Here is a 15,171-nt window from a genome sequence, read left to right as displayed (position 1 = left end):
CCTCACTGTCATACGTGAACTGTTTTGGCTAACCATTATGTTTTTCAATAAGGTCTATGTTGTGCTAAACTGCTTTGACTCTGTTCCACCTTATTGTAATTCCACATCACATTCTACACACACACACACACACATACACACACACACACACACACACACACACACACACACTCACACATACACACACACACACACATACACACACACATATACACACATACACACACACACAAACACACATACATACTTCACACAAAACACAAAAAGTCAACTCTATAAGTTTAATCAATTATTCATCAAAATGTATTTCCATAAAAGCTACAGGTGATGATGTTGCACTGGATTAAATGGGTGGAATAAACTCAAATATTATTTAAAGGTGAAGTTTATAATGGTCTCTGCCTCCTGCTAGCTCAGCTCTATTTCTGTAATCTTTTGTTGGTGTGGAGTGACTGCTGTTGTGGTCGTTTGTGGGTGAAATTTCAGGGCCACTCTGTGCTGCTATCGCTTTTTTTGATGCACACACACATGCACGCACACATGCACGCACGCACACAGACACACACACACACACACACACACACACACAGAGTAGATCAGGTCTCATCTTGCATGGGGGATAAATAAATTACAAAACAGGCCTTTACTTTGTTAAAGGGCTGTGGACATCAATCAGAAGGTCCATCTGTTTTCATGTGATGATCAGGACTGACTAAATGTTTTCAGCATCATCAACACAAGATGAAGGCTTTCTAGTCCAGCTTTGAGCATTAATGGTTAAAAAACAGCCATTTTAGTATGGTATCAAGTATTTATTTATAAAACCCTATTTATAGAAGATAATAATAATAATAATAATAATAATAATAATAATAATAATAATAATAATAATAATAATAATAAGATACAGTGTACAGAGTGCATAGTGTAAGTGCATAGTGTGTATCATTTGAGATGCAGCTAAGAAATCTGAAAGGATTCTTAACCTAAACAAGAAAAGTGCAAAAAAAAAAATAATAATAATAATAATAAAAAAATACAATTTCCTTAATTACAATGAGCAAATATATTGCACTACTGTGTATTCTTAAATATTGATATTAAGACAGCTATATCATCACCATTAAATTCTTATCTCACTACAGAATGATAATAATAATAATAATAATAATAATAATAATAATAATAATAATAATACTTATTATTATTATTATTATTATTATTATTATTATTATTATTATATCCTTTTATTTGAAGCTTAAATACAACTTTAATACAAACGCATATCCATATTTATTAATGAACACATATGTAAATATTATAATTATATTTTATATTCTGTGTTAACATCTATTTATATTTAAATAGTAAAATATCTTTATTACATCTCTGTATATTCATTTATAAATGATCTTATTTCATTTTCATGAGCGATGCGTATCCACTTATCCTTTTTTAATTTGAAAAGGCTTCCTTTAATATGAGAAGTGCACTAGGTAGGGATCCAGTCGCCATTATTTACTCACATAGGTAGGGCACTTATTTAGAGACTTTTGAGTCATTTTGGAACGGAGCCCTGTTTCCACGGCAACCGTGGATGTGTCAGGGCAGGGAATATCAAATATGGCGGACTAGCGTTGAATAAAACGTTTTGCTAGCACATGATGCCTGTTACTTGACTGTTTAGAAAGCTTAAACCTGTTTTTAGCAAGTTATAAAGTTTGTTATATGGCTATAAAAGTGTATTCGGTGTATCCGGACAACTGCCTAGTTATTTTAGATATATAAAATGGAGCAATATGTGTGAAGGTAGCTTACAAATGAGCTAACCTACAGTAGCAGTGTCGTGATCCGAGTAACGTTAATCCATGAGTTTATGTTAATCCATTTACTTGTGGTGATTTGTCTTACTGCTGTTTTACCCCAGCAAATGATATAGATATATCTGAAACATTTGTGTATTATAATATATTAGCGTTATGAAAATCTTAAAATAAGCTAAAGTGATATATCTACGGTTTGCTGTGATCTCTTTAAATCTGAGAAGATGGAGCTCAATTTAAAGCATGTTGATTACCTGCAGGTAGGAGTGCTCTCGTACAGCTACACATCTAGTATGTTTATTTGTATGATTTATTCTATGTTACTATTATGGCACATGGTTATGATTTCTGCATTTTGCTTTAACAAGACACAATTTGTCAAGAGATTTAATGCTTTTGCAAGCCACAATTACACACCAACAGAACAATTTTGCATAAATTAAAAGCAGGTTTGTAAGTTTATGAATGCAGGTCATGAAGAAGATGAGATTTTTGGTTCTGAATATTAAATATATATATTTTTAGTTTTAAAAAAAAATACATTGTGAGTTCATGTATTGATAAAATTGTATATAAATGTTATAAAGAAAACAAACATGTATTTCATAACGATACATAAATGAACATACATATTTAAAAAAAATAGGGGTTATATGACATTAATTGAGCCAAAGTGAGCGGGGCTTAAATATTTAAAGTCAAATAACAAGTGGAAAAAAGCAGTGAAATAAGCACAAGTGCTATTTTGTTTTTATAATTCTATCACTACAATTTAAGAGAATGTTTTATTATTAAAATATCAGAAAAAATATGACCAAAATTGTTGTTTCTGTTGTTAGATCTTGCCGTAATAGAAATGACTTTGCTCTATTCCTTTTGCCAAGGTTGGAGTGACTTCTCCGAAAACGATGAAAATTTTACCTGCAGTGGGCCGTAAAGCAACACAAAAGGTAAACCAGGTTTCAGTTGCATGCAACAAACAACACACCCATTCATGAGAAGAGCATCCGAAGCATCCGGTTGAAATAATTATGCTCTACGTGGGCCTGCACCAGAGTCTGAATGATTCACCTCACTGACTCATCTCAAACTCTTAAATTGACTGGTATTGGTAGTAACATTTGTGTGTGTATGTGTGTGTTTCTGTTTAGGTTGCTGTTGCAGATCATGATGGAGTGGTCAACTGTTTCGGGATGAAAAAGGGAGAGGCGGTTGTGAGTATTGAATTTGTCATTAACTAAACATTCAAACACATCTTTAAATCTGGTGTGGTCCTTAGCCCTGTCTATGTCCTTAGCCCTGTCTTTGTTTTATGTAGCACCACAATCCTGGAGAAACATTGTCTCATTTCACTATGTACTGCAACAGCTATATATGGTTGAAATGACAATAAAAGCTTCTTGACTTGACTTGACTTGACTTGACTTGACAGGAAGTGACTTGTTGAACGTGCTGTGTAAATTCACTTGGCTTATAGCATAAAGCTGATAGTTATAAAGAGACTGTTCTGATTCTGCATGGATCTCAACCTACATGAAACCTGAATAGAAATAAAGAAAAGAAATATTGCGATTAAGGGTGCATTATTTCAGTTCAGTTTGGGTTTATTTCTATAGCATGTTTAACAACACTAATTGTCACAAAACAGCTTTAGTTTTTTACAAAAAATGCAAGTTGCACCGTACTGTATATTGAAGTATTTCAAGTATTTTGAAAAAAATCATCAGCAAATCAAGCATGTTTGGCTACAATAATCACAAGCTTTTCATATATAAAATGTCTATATATCTATAAAACGACTTCTTATAAGTGTACAAGAGGAAATGAGTTTGCACTTTGATTATCAGCATCATTCATAGAAGTCTCTCTTTCATCACACAATCCTCATGAACATCTCCCCGGTCCACTGTTAGAAGAATCAAAACACATTATTGGTGCCATGTTTTAAACTCAAACCTGATTGCTCATCTCTCTCTCTCTCTCTCTCTCTCTCTCTCTTTTTCTCTCTCTCTCTTTTTCTCTTTCTCTTTCACCCAGCCTGTATTCAGAAGTCTCCCTGGACAGAAGATCTCCAGGCTAGAGCTGGGAGGGGCATTAGGAACACCGCAGGAGAAGATCTTTGTTTGCTCAGGTTCTGAGGTTAGGGGTTACACCAAAAAGGGCAAACAGTTCCTATCTTTTGGGGCCAATCTGACAGAGAGCATCAACGCCATGTGAGTTATTATTTCATTTCCATTATATTTAGATCTAATCTGTTTTTTTTTTTCAGCCATCATTTCTATTGTTTGCACACTCGTGTCAGACACAGATATAACAATTTGAACCTTCTGGGCAGGCGTGTTTCTGGGTCGGACCTTTTTGTCTGTGCCAGCTACATTTACAACCACTACTGTGACTGCAAAGACCAGGACTATTTTCTATCAGGGGACAAGATCAATGACATTGTGTGTTTACCGGTGGAGACTGTGGGGCGTACAGTGCCTGTTCTGGCATGCCAGGATCGAGTACTGCGCATATTACAGGTAACATCTATGTATTAATTAATTTGTATTCATTATTAGATAATTTACAAATGAAGTGTTTTAGTGAAAAAAGGACCAAACTCTGTTGATATACATGTTTCCAGATTTTAAGTTCAATAGTTTTATACCACAGTGTTGTTAAATTCTAAGATCTGATAGCTCAGAAAGTGTTGATTCATTTTCTCAGAGTTCTTGCGCTTGCTGTAATACTTCATTTCTTTATTTTCAGCTCAGTCACAGGGATCAGGAACAGTAGTTAAAAAACTGTGTAATTATTGATACAGTGAGGTTTTCTGTGAGGAGACATTTCTTCTGATCTCCACTGTCATTGCTTTGAAACAGTCAGAGTTAATGGTGTGACAGGGAAAATGTTCGGATGGAGAGCTTAACAGTTTCTGTTTTTATGGCAAGATAAAAAGATCCCAAAATGCCATCATTGATATATTTCCTTATATCCAGACACCACATAGTGCTTTATTGTTTACATATGGTCTTTCTTTATATATAAATATTTTTTTCTTTATATATACATATATATATATATATATCTATATATATCTCCACACATACTCCTATGACCTTGTTAATGCTTTACATTGTGATTTCTGTAAGGGTTCAGAGCTGCTGTATGCTTTTGAGATCTCCGGCCCACCGTCTGTTCTGGAGCTTCATAACAGAGATGGAGGTGCGTGAACATCTCTGTAAATGTGACACTGTAATATTGGGAATTCTTACATATATACATATCATATATATACAATTTTACTATATAATTTCCCCCCGATTTGTCCTCTGTGTTCAGGTAAGGATGGAGAGGAAGTGCTTTATGGAACGGCTGATGGCAAAATGGGTTTAGTACAGTTAAGCTGTTCAGCTCCTCTCCCTAAGTGGGAGGTGGGCAATGAAAAGAAAAAAGGAGGTGAGGAACAATATCTGTGAGCAGTAATAAAAACTTTGTACTGTTTTGTACATGTAAACCTATTTCTCAGAGTGCTATAGTTTTATTTCTTGGAAAAAGACCTTTTTTTTAAATTACGTAATTATTATAGTGATCATTAAGAAGTGGTTTGGTTAAAGAATGATCATTAGTTGAGTAAATATCATTATATTATAACTTAGGAGTTAAGATTATACACAATATATTTTATCTAGCATGTTCAGTTTATTTGACAGATACACTTTCATGTAATAAAATAACTCATGCCCAGAAAAGATTTCCATCTAGCTGCAAAATTAACCACTGTTCAGTAAACTACAACAAAAATACTGATTAAATAGTCTTTAAAGCATCTGGATGAGTTGTTGATTTTGTGGGTTTTATTGCTTTCTCAAGGCATTCTGTGCATCGATACGTTCGACATCCTGGGTGACGGTGTAAAAGACATCCTGGTCGGGAGGGATGATGGAACGGTCGAGATCTACGGACTGGACAACTCTAATGAGCCTACGTTGCGTTTTGAGACCGTATGTGAAAACCAGTTCAAATTAGGATTTGCAAAATACAAACGTTCCACTGCGTGTCCTGTGTGTGTTCATGTATTTATAATCTATATTTCTGCGTTTGCAAGGTGTTGACTGAAAGTGTTACATCGATCCAGGGAGGGTGTGTAGGAAAGGAGTCATATGATGAGGTCGTCACGACAACATACACAGGTTAGCTAAAACTCTTCAGATTTCTTTTTTTATGGACTTGTACCTATAGCATTCTATTCAATTAGGATTTTTTTTTTACATTAAAGCATACTGGACTTTACAATGGATGAGATTTGTGTTAATGCATGCCAGTTTTCTGTTACGAGCCTGGATTAATGATGAGTCATTTTCTGTAATCAGAGATCTGTCATTAGAGGATCTTCATCGTATAATTAGACACGAACTCTGACATGTAATCATATTCAAAGTCTGCTAATGAGCTCACATTTCATTCCTGACATGGCATGTGTAGGCTGGGTATCAGGTCTCAGCACAGAGCCTCAGCAGATGGAGGCAGGTCCAGGGGACGAGGTGAAAATGAGCCGAGAGACCCAGGCCAAGGTGGTTGCTCTCAGGTACATCTATATGCGCTTGAACTACAGCGCCATCTTCAGCACCAATATACTGCTTATTACAGGAACACTCCGGGATTCCTTCAACATAATGTATCTTCACATCAGGAAAAAATATTACTAGTATTAAAACCAAAAAAAAAAACGATTATATAACCTGAGTTAATCTGTAGGTGTCTTGATAAGCAGCATCTGAATTAGACTAGAGAGCAATGATAGGAGCAACGAAATCTTAAATATCAGAAGGACAGTAAACCTGTAGAGAAAAACACTTCCTGTCTTTTAACCATGAGGAGTCAAGTTTTTAGGCTCATGTCATGCTTGCTTGTGTGTAGGGCCGAGCTGGAGCAGCTGCAGGTCAAGGTGATGCAGGGACGGGAAAAATACCAGCAAAGCTCGCAGTCTAGCACAGCTGTATCCACCGTGCCGGTCTTTAGCATCAATGACAGGTTCTCTCTGTGCCAAGAGGATGCCAGCTACAGTCTTATGCTAGAGGTGCAGACCGCCATTGATAACCTGCTGCTACAGGTCAGAGCACATTGGCAGACTTAGAGAGGCTCTACACAACAATATCATTTTTGGATGGTTTAGAAATATTAGCTCAATATTAGCAAATGACCTGTAGTGTTTTTTCCTTTCCTCCCCTTTTCACAGAGTGATGTTCCTATAGACTTGCTGGATGTGGATAAGAACTCAGCAGTGGTTAGTTTCAGCGAATGCGATTCAGAGGTAACATTAACATGTTTCCATTTATTCAGGCTGCTAGTTAGTTAGTAATATAAAGTATAATATTACCTTACGTTACATTACATCGACTTGAGCCTATAGTGAATGTCTGCACACTTTCTTTCATAGCCAAATGGGAATTTCCTCCTTGCCACATACAGATGCCAGGCTAACACCACAAGGCTGGAATTGAAGGTAATTAATAACAGTTAACACTCTTAAAAGGTGATTTTTAAACAGGTTTTAAAATGACAGATAATTCCCTGCAGTTGTCACACTTACCGAAGAAAAGAAAAGTCATGAACACATGATCAGACAATTCAAAAATCCTCATTAATGTACTTTAAAAATGTCCGTAGCCACAGTTGCAAATAATAAATAATACAATAATTACAGTTTTTTTCAATCGCTAACAAGCGCTTACCTATACTTAAGATAATTTTTCTAAACTCTTAACACAGACTTACACCTACAGAACACAATTGGCCAAATTGATAATTTTCCTCTCAAAAACACATTTTGTTAAATATATACTAACTCTCCATTTCAAAACAGAACACATCTTTCTCTGCACACACTAACTTTACCGAAACACTGGAAATCTGACTCAAAATGAAATTATTCTGTCAAACAATAACACTTGTTTTCACTTCACAAGGTATATGCAGTCAATCAAAGTACACCAGGTTTCAAAATACTGGCTATTGTTGACATTAGAAAAACTGCATAGACTTTTATGTTTCAGGTAACATGCAATCCACCTTTTACACAAAACTTCTTAGTTGGGAACTGTATGTCCACAGTTATTTTTTTCTTTACTGTTTACTAAAGGAGTTACAGTAGAAACACAATATAATAGAACAGAAAAAGTTTTACAGTATTGCTTACAGTGAACAAAATATCATATATAAGAGCATTCTGAAAAACAAAAAACAAAACAGCAAAAAGCCCAGATAAGAAGGGGGGAACTAAAAATAGCACAAAATTAATGTATCTAATCCCTGCGATCTTCATGGTTCGGCCACATGTTTTCGTCAACATCACATCTGATATCATCCAAGGCGATGCAGCTGGGATAAAACCGCTTGGTATGTCGGATCCACCCTTGCCAATCTTGAACTGTGATGTCCCTGCAGCCAGCATCCATGGCTTCAAGGAGGGACATCTGGTCATGTGGCTGATGGTCATAAACCTTCCACCTCCATGCAGAAAAGAACTGGTTGAGGAAAGGTGAATAGGGTGGAAGGAAGAGACTTACCAGTCTTGGGTGGACTTCAAACCATGCTGTTATTGCTTGCGAATGATGGAAAGCAACATTGTCCCAGGTAATTACAAAGGTCCTCATGTTTTCACCCTCCTGATCCTGCTCTGGTACCAGGCGCTGGTGGAGATCATTGAGAAAGGCAAGGAGGCGCTCGGTATTATAGGGTCCAACCTGACATCTGTGAAGGAGTAATCCTGCATTTGCCATTGCTGCACACATGGTAATGTTTGCCCCTCTCTGTCCTGGCACATCAACTGTGGCCCTTTTTCCAATTATATTTCGTCCACGTCGACGCCTTTTGGATAAATTGAATCCTGCCTCATCTATGTAAATGAATTCATGAGGGGCCTGGTTGGCCTTCAATTCCATAACTCTCTGAAACAAAGTTTATGTATATAATGTCATTACTGTATACCATACTGTATTGTAACCTATTACTGTGTAGGTTACCTACTTGCAAAGTGCAAAGCTTATAGAACTGGACATTGAATTGAATATACACTATACCTGGACATATTGTCGTCGTAGCTCCTTGACTCTCTCACTGTTCCTCTCAAAGGGAACAGTGTAGAGCTGCTTCATCCGCACTCTGTGTTTGGACAATGTACGCGTAATGGTTGTGAGGCTGATGCTTTCTATATTGCCAAATATCTCATGGTCCTCCACAATTCTAGTTTTAATTTCATGCAGTTTTATTGCATTTTTGCAACAACCATTTCTACAATGGCAAGCTCTTGATCATTATTGAGGAGCTTTCCTCTTCCCCCAGAGGGTGGAAGACGTTGCATTCTTTAGATGGGAAAAAAATCAACATATGCATTACTGTATGACCTTATTGACATGTCAAGTGAGAATAGAAACAATCCATGTAAAATGCAATACTTACCTGTTGGTTTGTTGAAAGATGTGAATAATGGCGGCAACCGTTGACCGCCTCAAATTGGGTTGCACTCTTTCACCAGCCTCTCTTAGTGAGAGACATGGTCAATGATAGTGGCACGAATTTCATCACTGACTACTGTTCTTGCAGCCCTTGGAATGCCACCACCACGCATTCTTACACCTCTACCTTGCCCTCTCCTTGGGCCTGCTCCTGTTCCTGCACCTCTCACTGCACCTCTCACTGCACCTCTCACTGCACCTCCTACTGCATCTCTTACTGCACCTCTCCCTGGCCCTGCATCTCTCACTGGAGCTGGTCTTCTCCCTGGGCCCCTTGCTCTTCCTCTTCCACGTCCAAACATTACAGTGTTTGTCTTTTTCTGTTTCTGTTTCCAAAAACATCACTCCTCAAAGTCCTCTTTTTATAGTAATAGAAAAAAATAACCCCTGCCACTGAGTCTAAGCCAGACTGGAATCAGCTGTGGTTGGCCCAATTCACCCAACATAAATCAGCTGTGTGTCAATTATTCAATTGTTTGTTTATTATCAGCTGAGATATATTGTTTTTGAACTGATATCATTGCAGAAGCAGAGGTTTTTATACTGTATCTAAGGTTTGGAATATTGTTGTTGCTATTGTGGGATGTTGTGTGTTAACATTCTTGAATACTACAAAAACAATCCATAATTTTGTTGAGAGGTATAACTTGTCTGTTAAGGAAATGTAAGCATTGTGGAAATGTGTTTACTGATTGCATATTGTGTGAAAACGACATGAAATGTGTGAATGGTATGGCCACAAAAGACTGATGCTGTGCTAATTGTGTTTAGAGTTTTGAAAATGTGACAACTGTTTGGACAAACGCTTGTTAGCGACTGAAAAAAACTGTAATAGGAACATCTGTACACCTGCTCATTTATGCAGTTATCCAATCAGCCAATCGTGTATCAGTAGCACAGTGCGTTATATCATACAGAAACGGGGCAGTAAATTCAGTTAATGTTCACTTCAAACATCAGTATGGGGAAAAAAACGTGACCTCCTTTTTCTGTAGCTATGACGTGGCTGTAGCCAAATGGGCTGGTTTAAGTTTTTCAGTAACTGCTAATCTCCTGGGACTCTTACACACAACAGTCTCTAGAGTTTACATGGAATGGTGAGCACAGGTTCTGAAGGCTATAATGAGCACATGCTCACTGAAACCAACTAAAATCTAAATGAAAATCTGCAGCAACTGTCTGTGCTCACAAAAAAGCTTCAGATTCTCATTTTTGTCTGTCAGGAGTGGGATTTGATCTGATCTGGTTTTCTGTTGTGATAGCTTATCTACCTTAATGTTTGATGAGTTGTGCATGTTGAGATTCTTTTCTGCTCACGGTTGTAAAGAGTTACTCTGTCCTTCCTGGCAGTTTGAACCAATCTGGCCATTTTCCTCTAATTTCTCATATCAAGTCATTTCCACCCACAAAACTGTCAATCACTCATTTTATTTTCTTTCCATTTTTTGCACCATTCTTTGTAAATTCTAGCAACTGGAGATCATTATTTCCGAAAACCTTAAACCAGCCTTTCTGGTACCAGCAACCATGTCATGATCAAAGTCACAGACATCACATGTTGTTTTTTTTTTTCATGTTTAGTTTCCTTGACAACAGGAGCTAATTTGTTAATGCACATCATTAAATCTAACTATTTATCTACAAAATTATGGTTGTATCTTTTTTTATTAAATCAAACATTGTCAGAATTTGCAAATTGCTGTAGTATAAGATTGACGAACAAAGTCACATCCGTCATGCTGCAATAATGGCACATTCCGTGTAATTGCATTTAGATGATTGTGTGGAGAAGGTTACCAACACAGCCAGCAGTGAGTGCTTAAAAAAAACCTTCTTTTTGTGTGTTTGAACTGTCACATTGTTTCCCACCCACTACGGACAAAAATGGTATCCTAGGCACTACACGGCACAAATGGGATTTAAACCAGGATCCCAGTAGCAGAATGCACTATTTCAGTATTCAGCATGAGATTACATCACTACATGACAGGTTTACATAAGAAGGGTTACATCAGCTGCTGTTCTGCTGCTAAACAGTGCATCAATAATAGTGATGTTTCTACTCAGTTGTTTTTTTTTTTGTATTATTATTATTATTATTATTATTATTATGTAGACAAATAAGAATTTAATGCTGCTGATATAGCTGACTTAATGTCAATATTTAAGAATACACAGTAGTGCAATAAATTTGTTAATTGTAATTAAGGATATTGTTCTTATTTTATTTTGCACTTTTCTTGTTTAGGCACCTGGTAGCTCCGCCCCCTTCTGCTACATATGCAAAGTGTTCAGTATTCCTCACTTTTTTTTTAGTTGAATAAGTTTATCATCCTGTTACTTAAATTGCACTACAATGGTGTATATGGTAATGATGCATAAGAATGTGTTTATGAAATGCACTTACCATTACTTCAAACCACTTTACATGAATTTTTGGTGCGTGTTTTTAAGTAGTATAGTAATAAGTATATAAACAATCCTACAAACTTTATTAAGTCCAACCATGCTAACTATCTTTTATACTTTTTGCAGGTGAGGTCTATTGAGGGTCAGTATGGGACACTTCAGGCCTACGTAACCCCACGGCTGCAGCCTAAAACCTGCCAGGTGCGTCAGTACCAGATCAAACCGCTCTCGCTCCACCAGAGGACCCACAGCATTGATCACAGCAGGTGAGACACATGTAGCAGGGAAATCAATCCAATACCTTAGATTACATTTGTACACTTGAACTATGGGACAATGGTGGGCTGTATCAGTGCTGCAAGGAGTTAATCCTAGAAAATTTGCTAAAATGCTATTAGTTTGCAGATAGATTTAAACATCATATTTCAATTTTTATAGATAAATGTATATTTAAACGCAATATTTAACTGTTGAGAAAATCATAGCGTTTAGGCTCAGTTTTATAAAGCGCTCACTATACCAAATTGAATTGCTATGTAGTTGATTGGTTTATTTACTAAAACTAGTTAGGTAGCTCACTAGAGACATAGCTGCGGTCTCGCAAACAGTCGCTTATCAGATTCACAAAGAAATGTTTGAAACTGAAAATATGCAGTTATAAGAAAATAACCAGTGATAACCAGGTTGGTGAGATGAAGGTGTACTGCAGTGATTTGTCAGCAATTCTTTCATTCGTTAAATAACGTCATACTTTTTATTGGTTTATGGTTTAATGTTGTGGAACACCAGCAAAACAAGTTGGTTAGTTCATGTAACAAAAATATATGAAAAAATGTTATGTTATCAGGAGGCCATCAAGCACAAACTCTGTGTCCGATTTTCCCAAGTCAGAGAAACAAAAAGTGTTACAAAGCATAGACACTGTGAACTCCTATAAAAACAATGCTCAATAATTGTCAAGGAAACATTTTTACATGTTACTGTCAAATCTGCTGTTGTAGAAAATGAATCTTCTGACCAATCAAAATCGAGCATTAAGTACTGCTGTGGTATAAAGTTATTAAAGTTATATTTTTCATAACCAAGATTGTAGCAGCTTGGCCACCACACCATGTCCCTCTGCTTGGGAATTTCCTATATCGCTTTGAGATTTGGTTACGGCTGCTGGTTTGAATATCTAGAAAACACGACGTCTCTCTGGGTTTTGTCTCCAGGCCCATGAATACATTGAGGCTGGTGGGGCAGTTCAGCTTTGCAGAGATCCACTCATGGGTCATGTTCTGCCTGCCTGAGGTGCCTGAGAAAACGCCAGCAGGAGAAAACATCACCTTCTACTTTCAAAACACTTTCCTGGGAACTCAGCTTGAGGCAAGCTACTGGTGAGGCAATCCTCTCAGTGGGCAAGATGTACAGATGCAATGAAAATACACATTTAGTAGGTATGGTTATTTATTGTGGTTGGCTTATGGTATTTATTTGCCTGTTTTGTTTTTCAGCAAAGGTGAAGGGAATTTTAAATCAGATAACATATCCACTATATCCATCCTCAAAGATGTTCTCTCTAAGGAGGCCACCAAGCGCAAAATCAATCTAAACATTTCCTACGGTGAGTTTCCATTCATACAAACTACAAACTCCAGTTTTACCTCGCACTGCTGTCATCTCTGTTTCAACTTTTTTTGCATTGTAGAAGTGAATGAAGATTCTGTGAGCCATACACTGAAGATGATTCATCCTAAGCTTGAGTGTCAGCTATTGTTGGCCAAAAAGGTTCAGCTTATTGATGCTTTGAAGGTACACTCTACTGTGAGAAACTAGAACATTGTGGCTTTTATTTCTAGAACTTTACAGTCTTTTATTATTGTGTGTTTGTTTGATTCTCCCATAGGAGTTGCAAGTGCATGAAGGAAATGCAGATTTTCTGATTCCAGAGTATCGCAATATACTTGACGATTCTGCTCGTCTGTTAGAAGAATATAAAAAACAGCCAGCTCACCTGGAAAGATTATACGGTAGGCAGCCTTTACATGAAATGAGATCTTCCTCGATTATAAATGTCAAACATATGATAAACATCAGTGTTACATGTTGTTATTATTATTATTATTATTATTATTATTATTATTATTATTATTATTATTATTTCCATTTCATTTCCCATCATGATCTTTTTAAGAAATGTAAGTAACACTTATTTGTCCTCCCACAGGCATGATAACAGACCTCTTCATTGACAAGTTCAAATTCAAAGGGCAAAACGTCAAGACGAAGGTTTCACAGCTCCTTGAAATATTAGACAACTACGATCTGAACTCTTTGGTGGACTTTTTCAATGACGCTTAATTTAAAATGCCAACAGCATAGTTATTTATTTATTTGTAATATTTTTTAATTTAGTGTGGTTACATTTGCAGTAGCTGAGCACATTGATATGCCAAAGTACAGAAGCCATACTGAGCGGTATCGATATATTGTGGTGTGTTATAATGTAATGAGAAATAAATGGCACTACTGTGCTGCTTTTTGTGAATTTATATTTGTACTCTAATAAATGTCACAAAAATGCTCTCTTGCTGTCTGGAATATTTGCAGGATAATCAAAGGGTGTCACACATTTATATGCTCCTTACTTCATATGAACACAAGACACAACTAAATGCATGCCATCATCGTATGTCTGATGTTTCAGTTTAGAGACGCTTGCAGAGAATTGTATCAAGTATTAGTTGATGCCCACAGCTCTGATACTGGGATTTTATCACAAATGGAAGAGGTGAAATTGGCCTGCCTCTGTTTATTAATGTAAATGTTTTTAGCTTTAAAGCTACTATCCATGCCCAATCAGGATTACAAGTAAAACCACAAAATGTCTTGCAACCCTATAAGACGAAATCGGTGGCTATTGAAATGAAGTGTCTGAAGCATAGCCATAAAGTTAGTTATTTTATTACAGTGTTGGAATCATTATAAATACTAGTTAGTCATTGGAATTGAATGGGTTTAAGATATGCATGAATAATTCAAAAACAGGTAGGCCTTTAAATAATTTAGACATAGTATGTTGAGTTGGTATAAAGTTCAGGAATAAAAATAGTTTCTGTACAAAAGATTTATGCATGTATAAAAGAGCCCTTTGATTGTAATAATATGCATGTTTAAGTATTTATTAGACCTGGCATGGTGTAGAAAAGGAGTTTGATCCTTCCAATAAGAAACTGGTTTACAGATCCAGAAGGTCTGAAAAGACTGCTGTGAGAGGTAAAAAAAAAAAATGATTAACTGTACCCTGGATTATGGTAATTGAGACCCACCCCTAGAGCTAGACCTAAGGGTGATAACCACAGGCAGTGGATCCTAAAACAGTGATGAGGGTCCTGCATGTGGGCTCCCCATCTGTAGTATGATGGAGATCAGGTACAATGGCAAGGATAAATGATGGA

General features: G+C 36.6%; 2 protein-coding genes across 2 annotated transcripts; one reads left to right on the top strand and one right to left on the bottom strand.

Moving 5' to 3' along the window:
- The first annotated feature begins 1,597 nt into the window (after positions 1-1,597).
- On the top strand, positions 1,598-14,296 carry bbs7 (Bardet-Biedl syndrome 7). The gene is made up of 19 exons (XM_060885003.1): positions 1,598-2,083; positions 2,708-2,773; positions 2,975-3,037; positions 3,861-4,036; positions 4,159-4,345; positions 4,958-5,030; positions 5,148-5,264; positions 5,679-5,809; positions 5,914-5,998; positions 6,291-6,393; positions 6,726-6,918; positions 7,045-7,119; positions 7,246-7,311; positions 11,858-11,997; positions 12,946-13,110; positions 13,228-13,337; positions 13,422-13,525; positions 13,620-13,743; positions 13,941-14,296. Exons 1-19 carry the CDS (start codon positions 2,048-2,050, stop codon positions 14,072-14,074), a joined length of 2,148 nt encoding a protein of 715 aa, XP_060740986.1. The 5' UTR covers positions 1,598-2,047; the 3' UTR covers positions 14,075-14,296.
- Positions 8,111-10,156, bottom strand: LOC132856269 (uncharacterized). Its single transcript, XM_060885789.1, has 3 exons — positions 9,267-10,156; positions 8,888-9,169; positions 8,111-8,755 (listed from the first exon to the last, which is right to left on the bottom strand). The coding sequence occupies exons 2-3, from the start codon at positions 8,960-8,962 to the stop codon at positions 8,111-8,113; spliced, it is 720 nt and encodes a 239-aa protein (XP_060741772.1). The 5' UTR covers positions 8,963-9,169; positions 9,267-10,156.
- Positions 14,297-15,171: the final 875 nt, after the last annotated feature.

Source organism: Tachysurus vachellii, chromosome 13, assembly GCF_030014155.1.
Source record: "Tachysurus vachellii isolate PV-2020 chromosome 13, HZAU_Pvac_v1, whole genome shotgun sequence".
NCBI lineage: Eukaryota > Metazoa > Chordata > Actinopteri > Siluriformes > Bagridae > Tachysurus > Tachysurus vachellii.
This window is presented reverse-complemented; position numbering and strand designations above follow the sequence as displayed.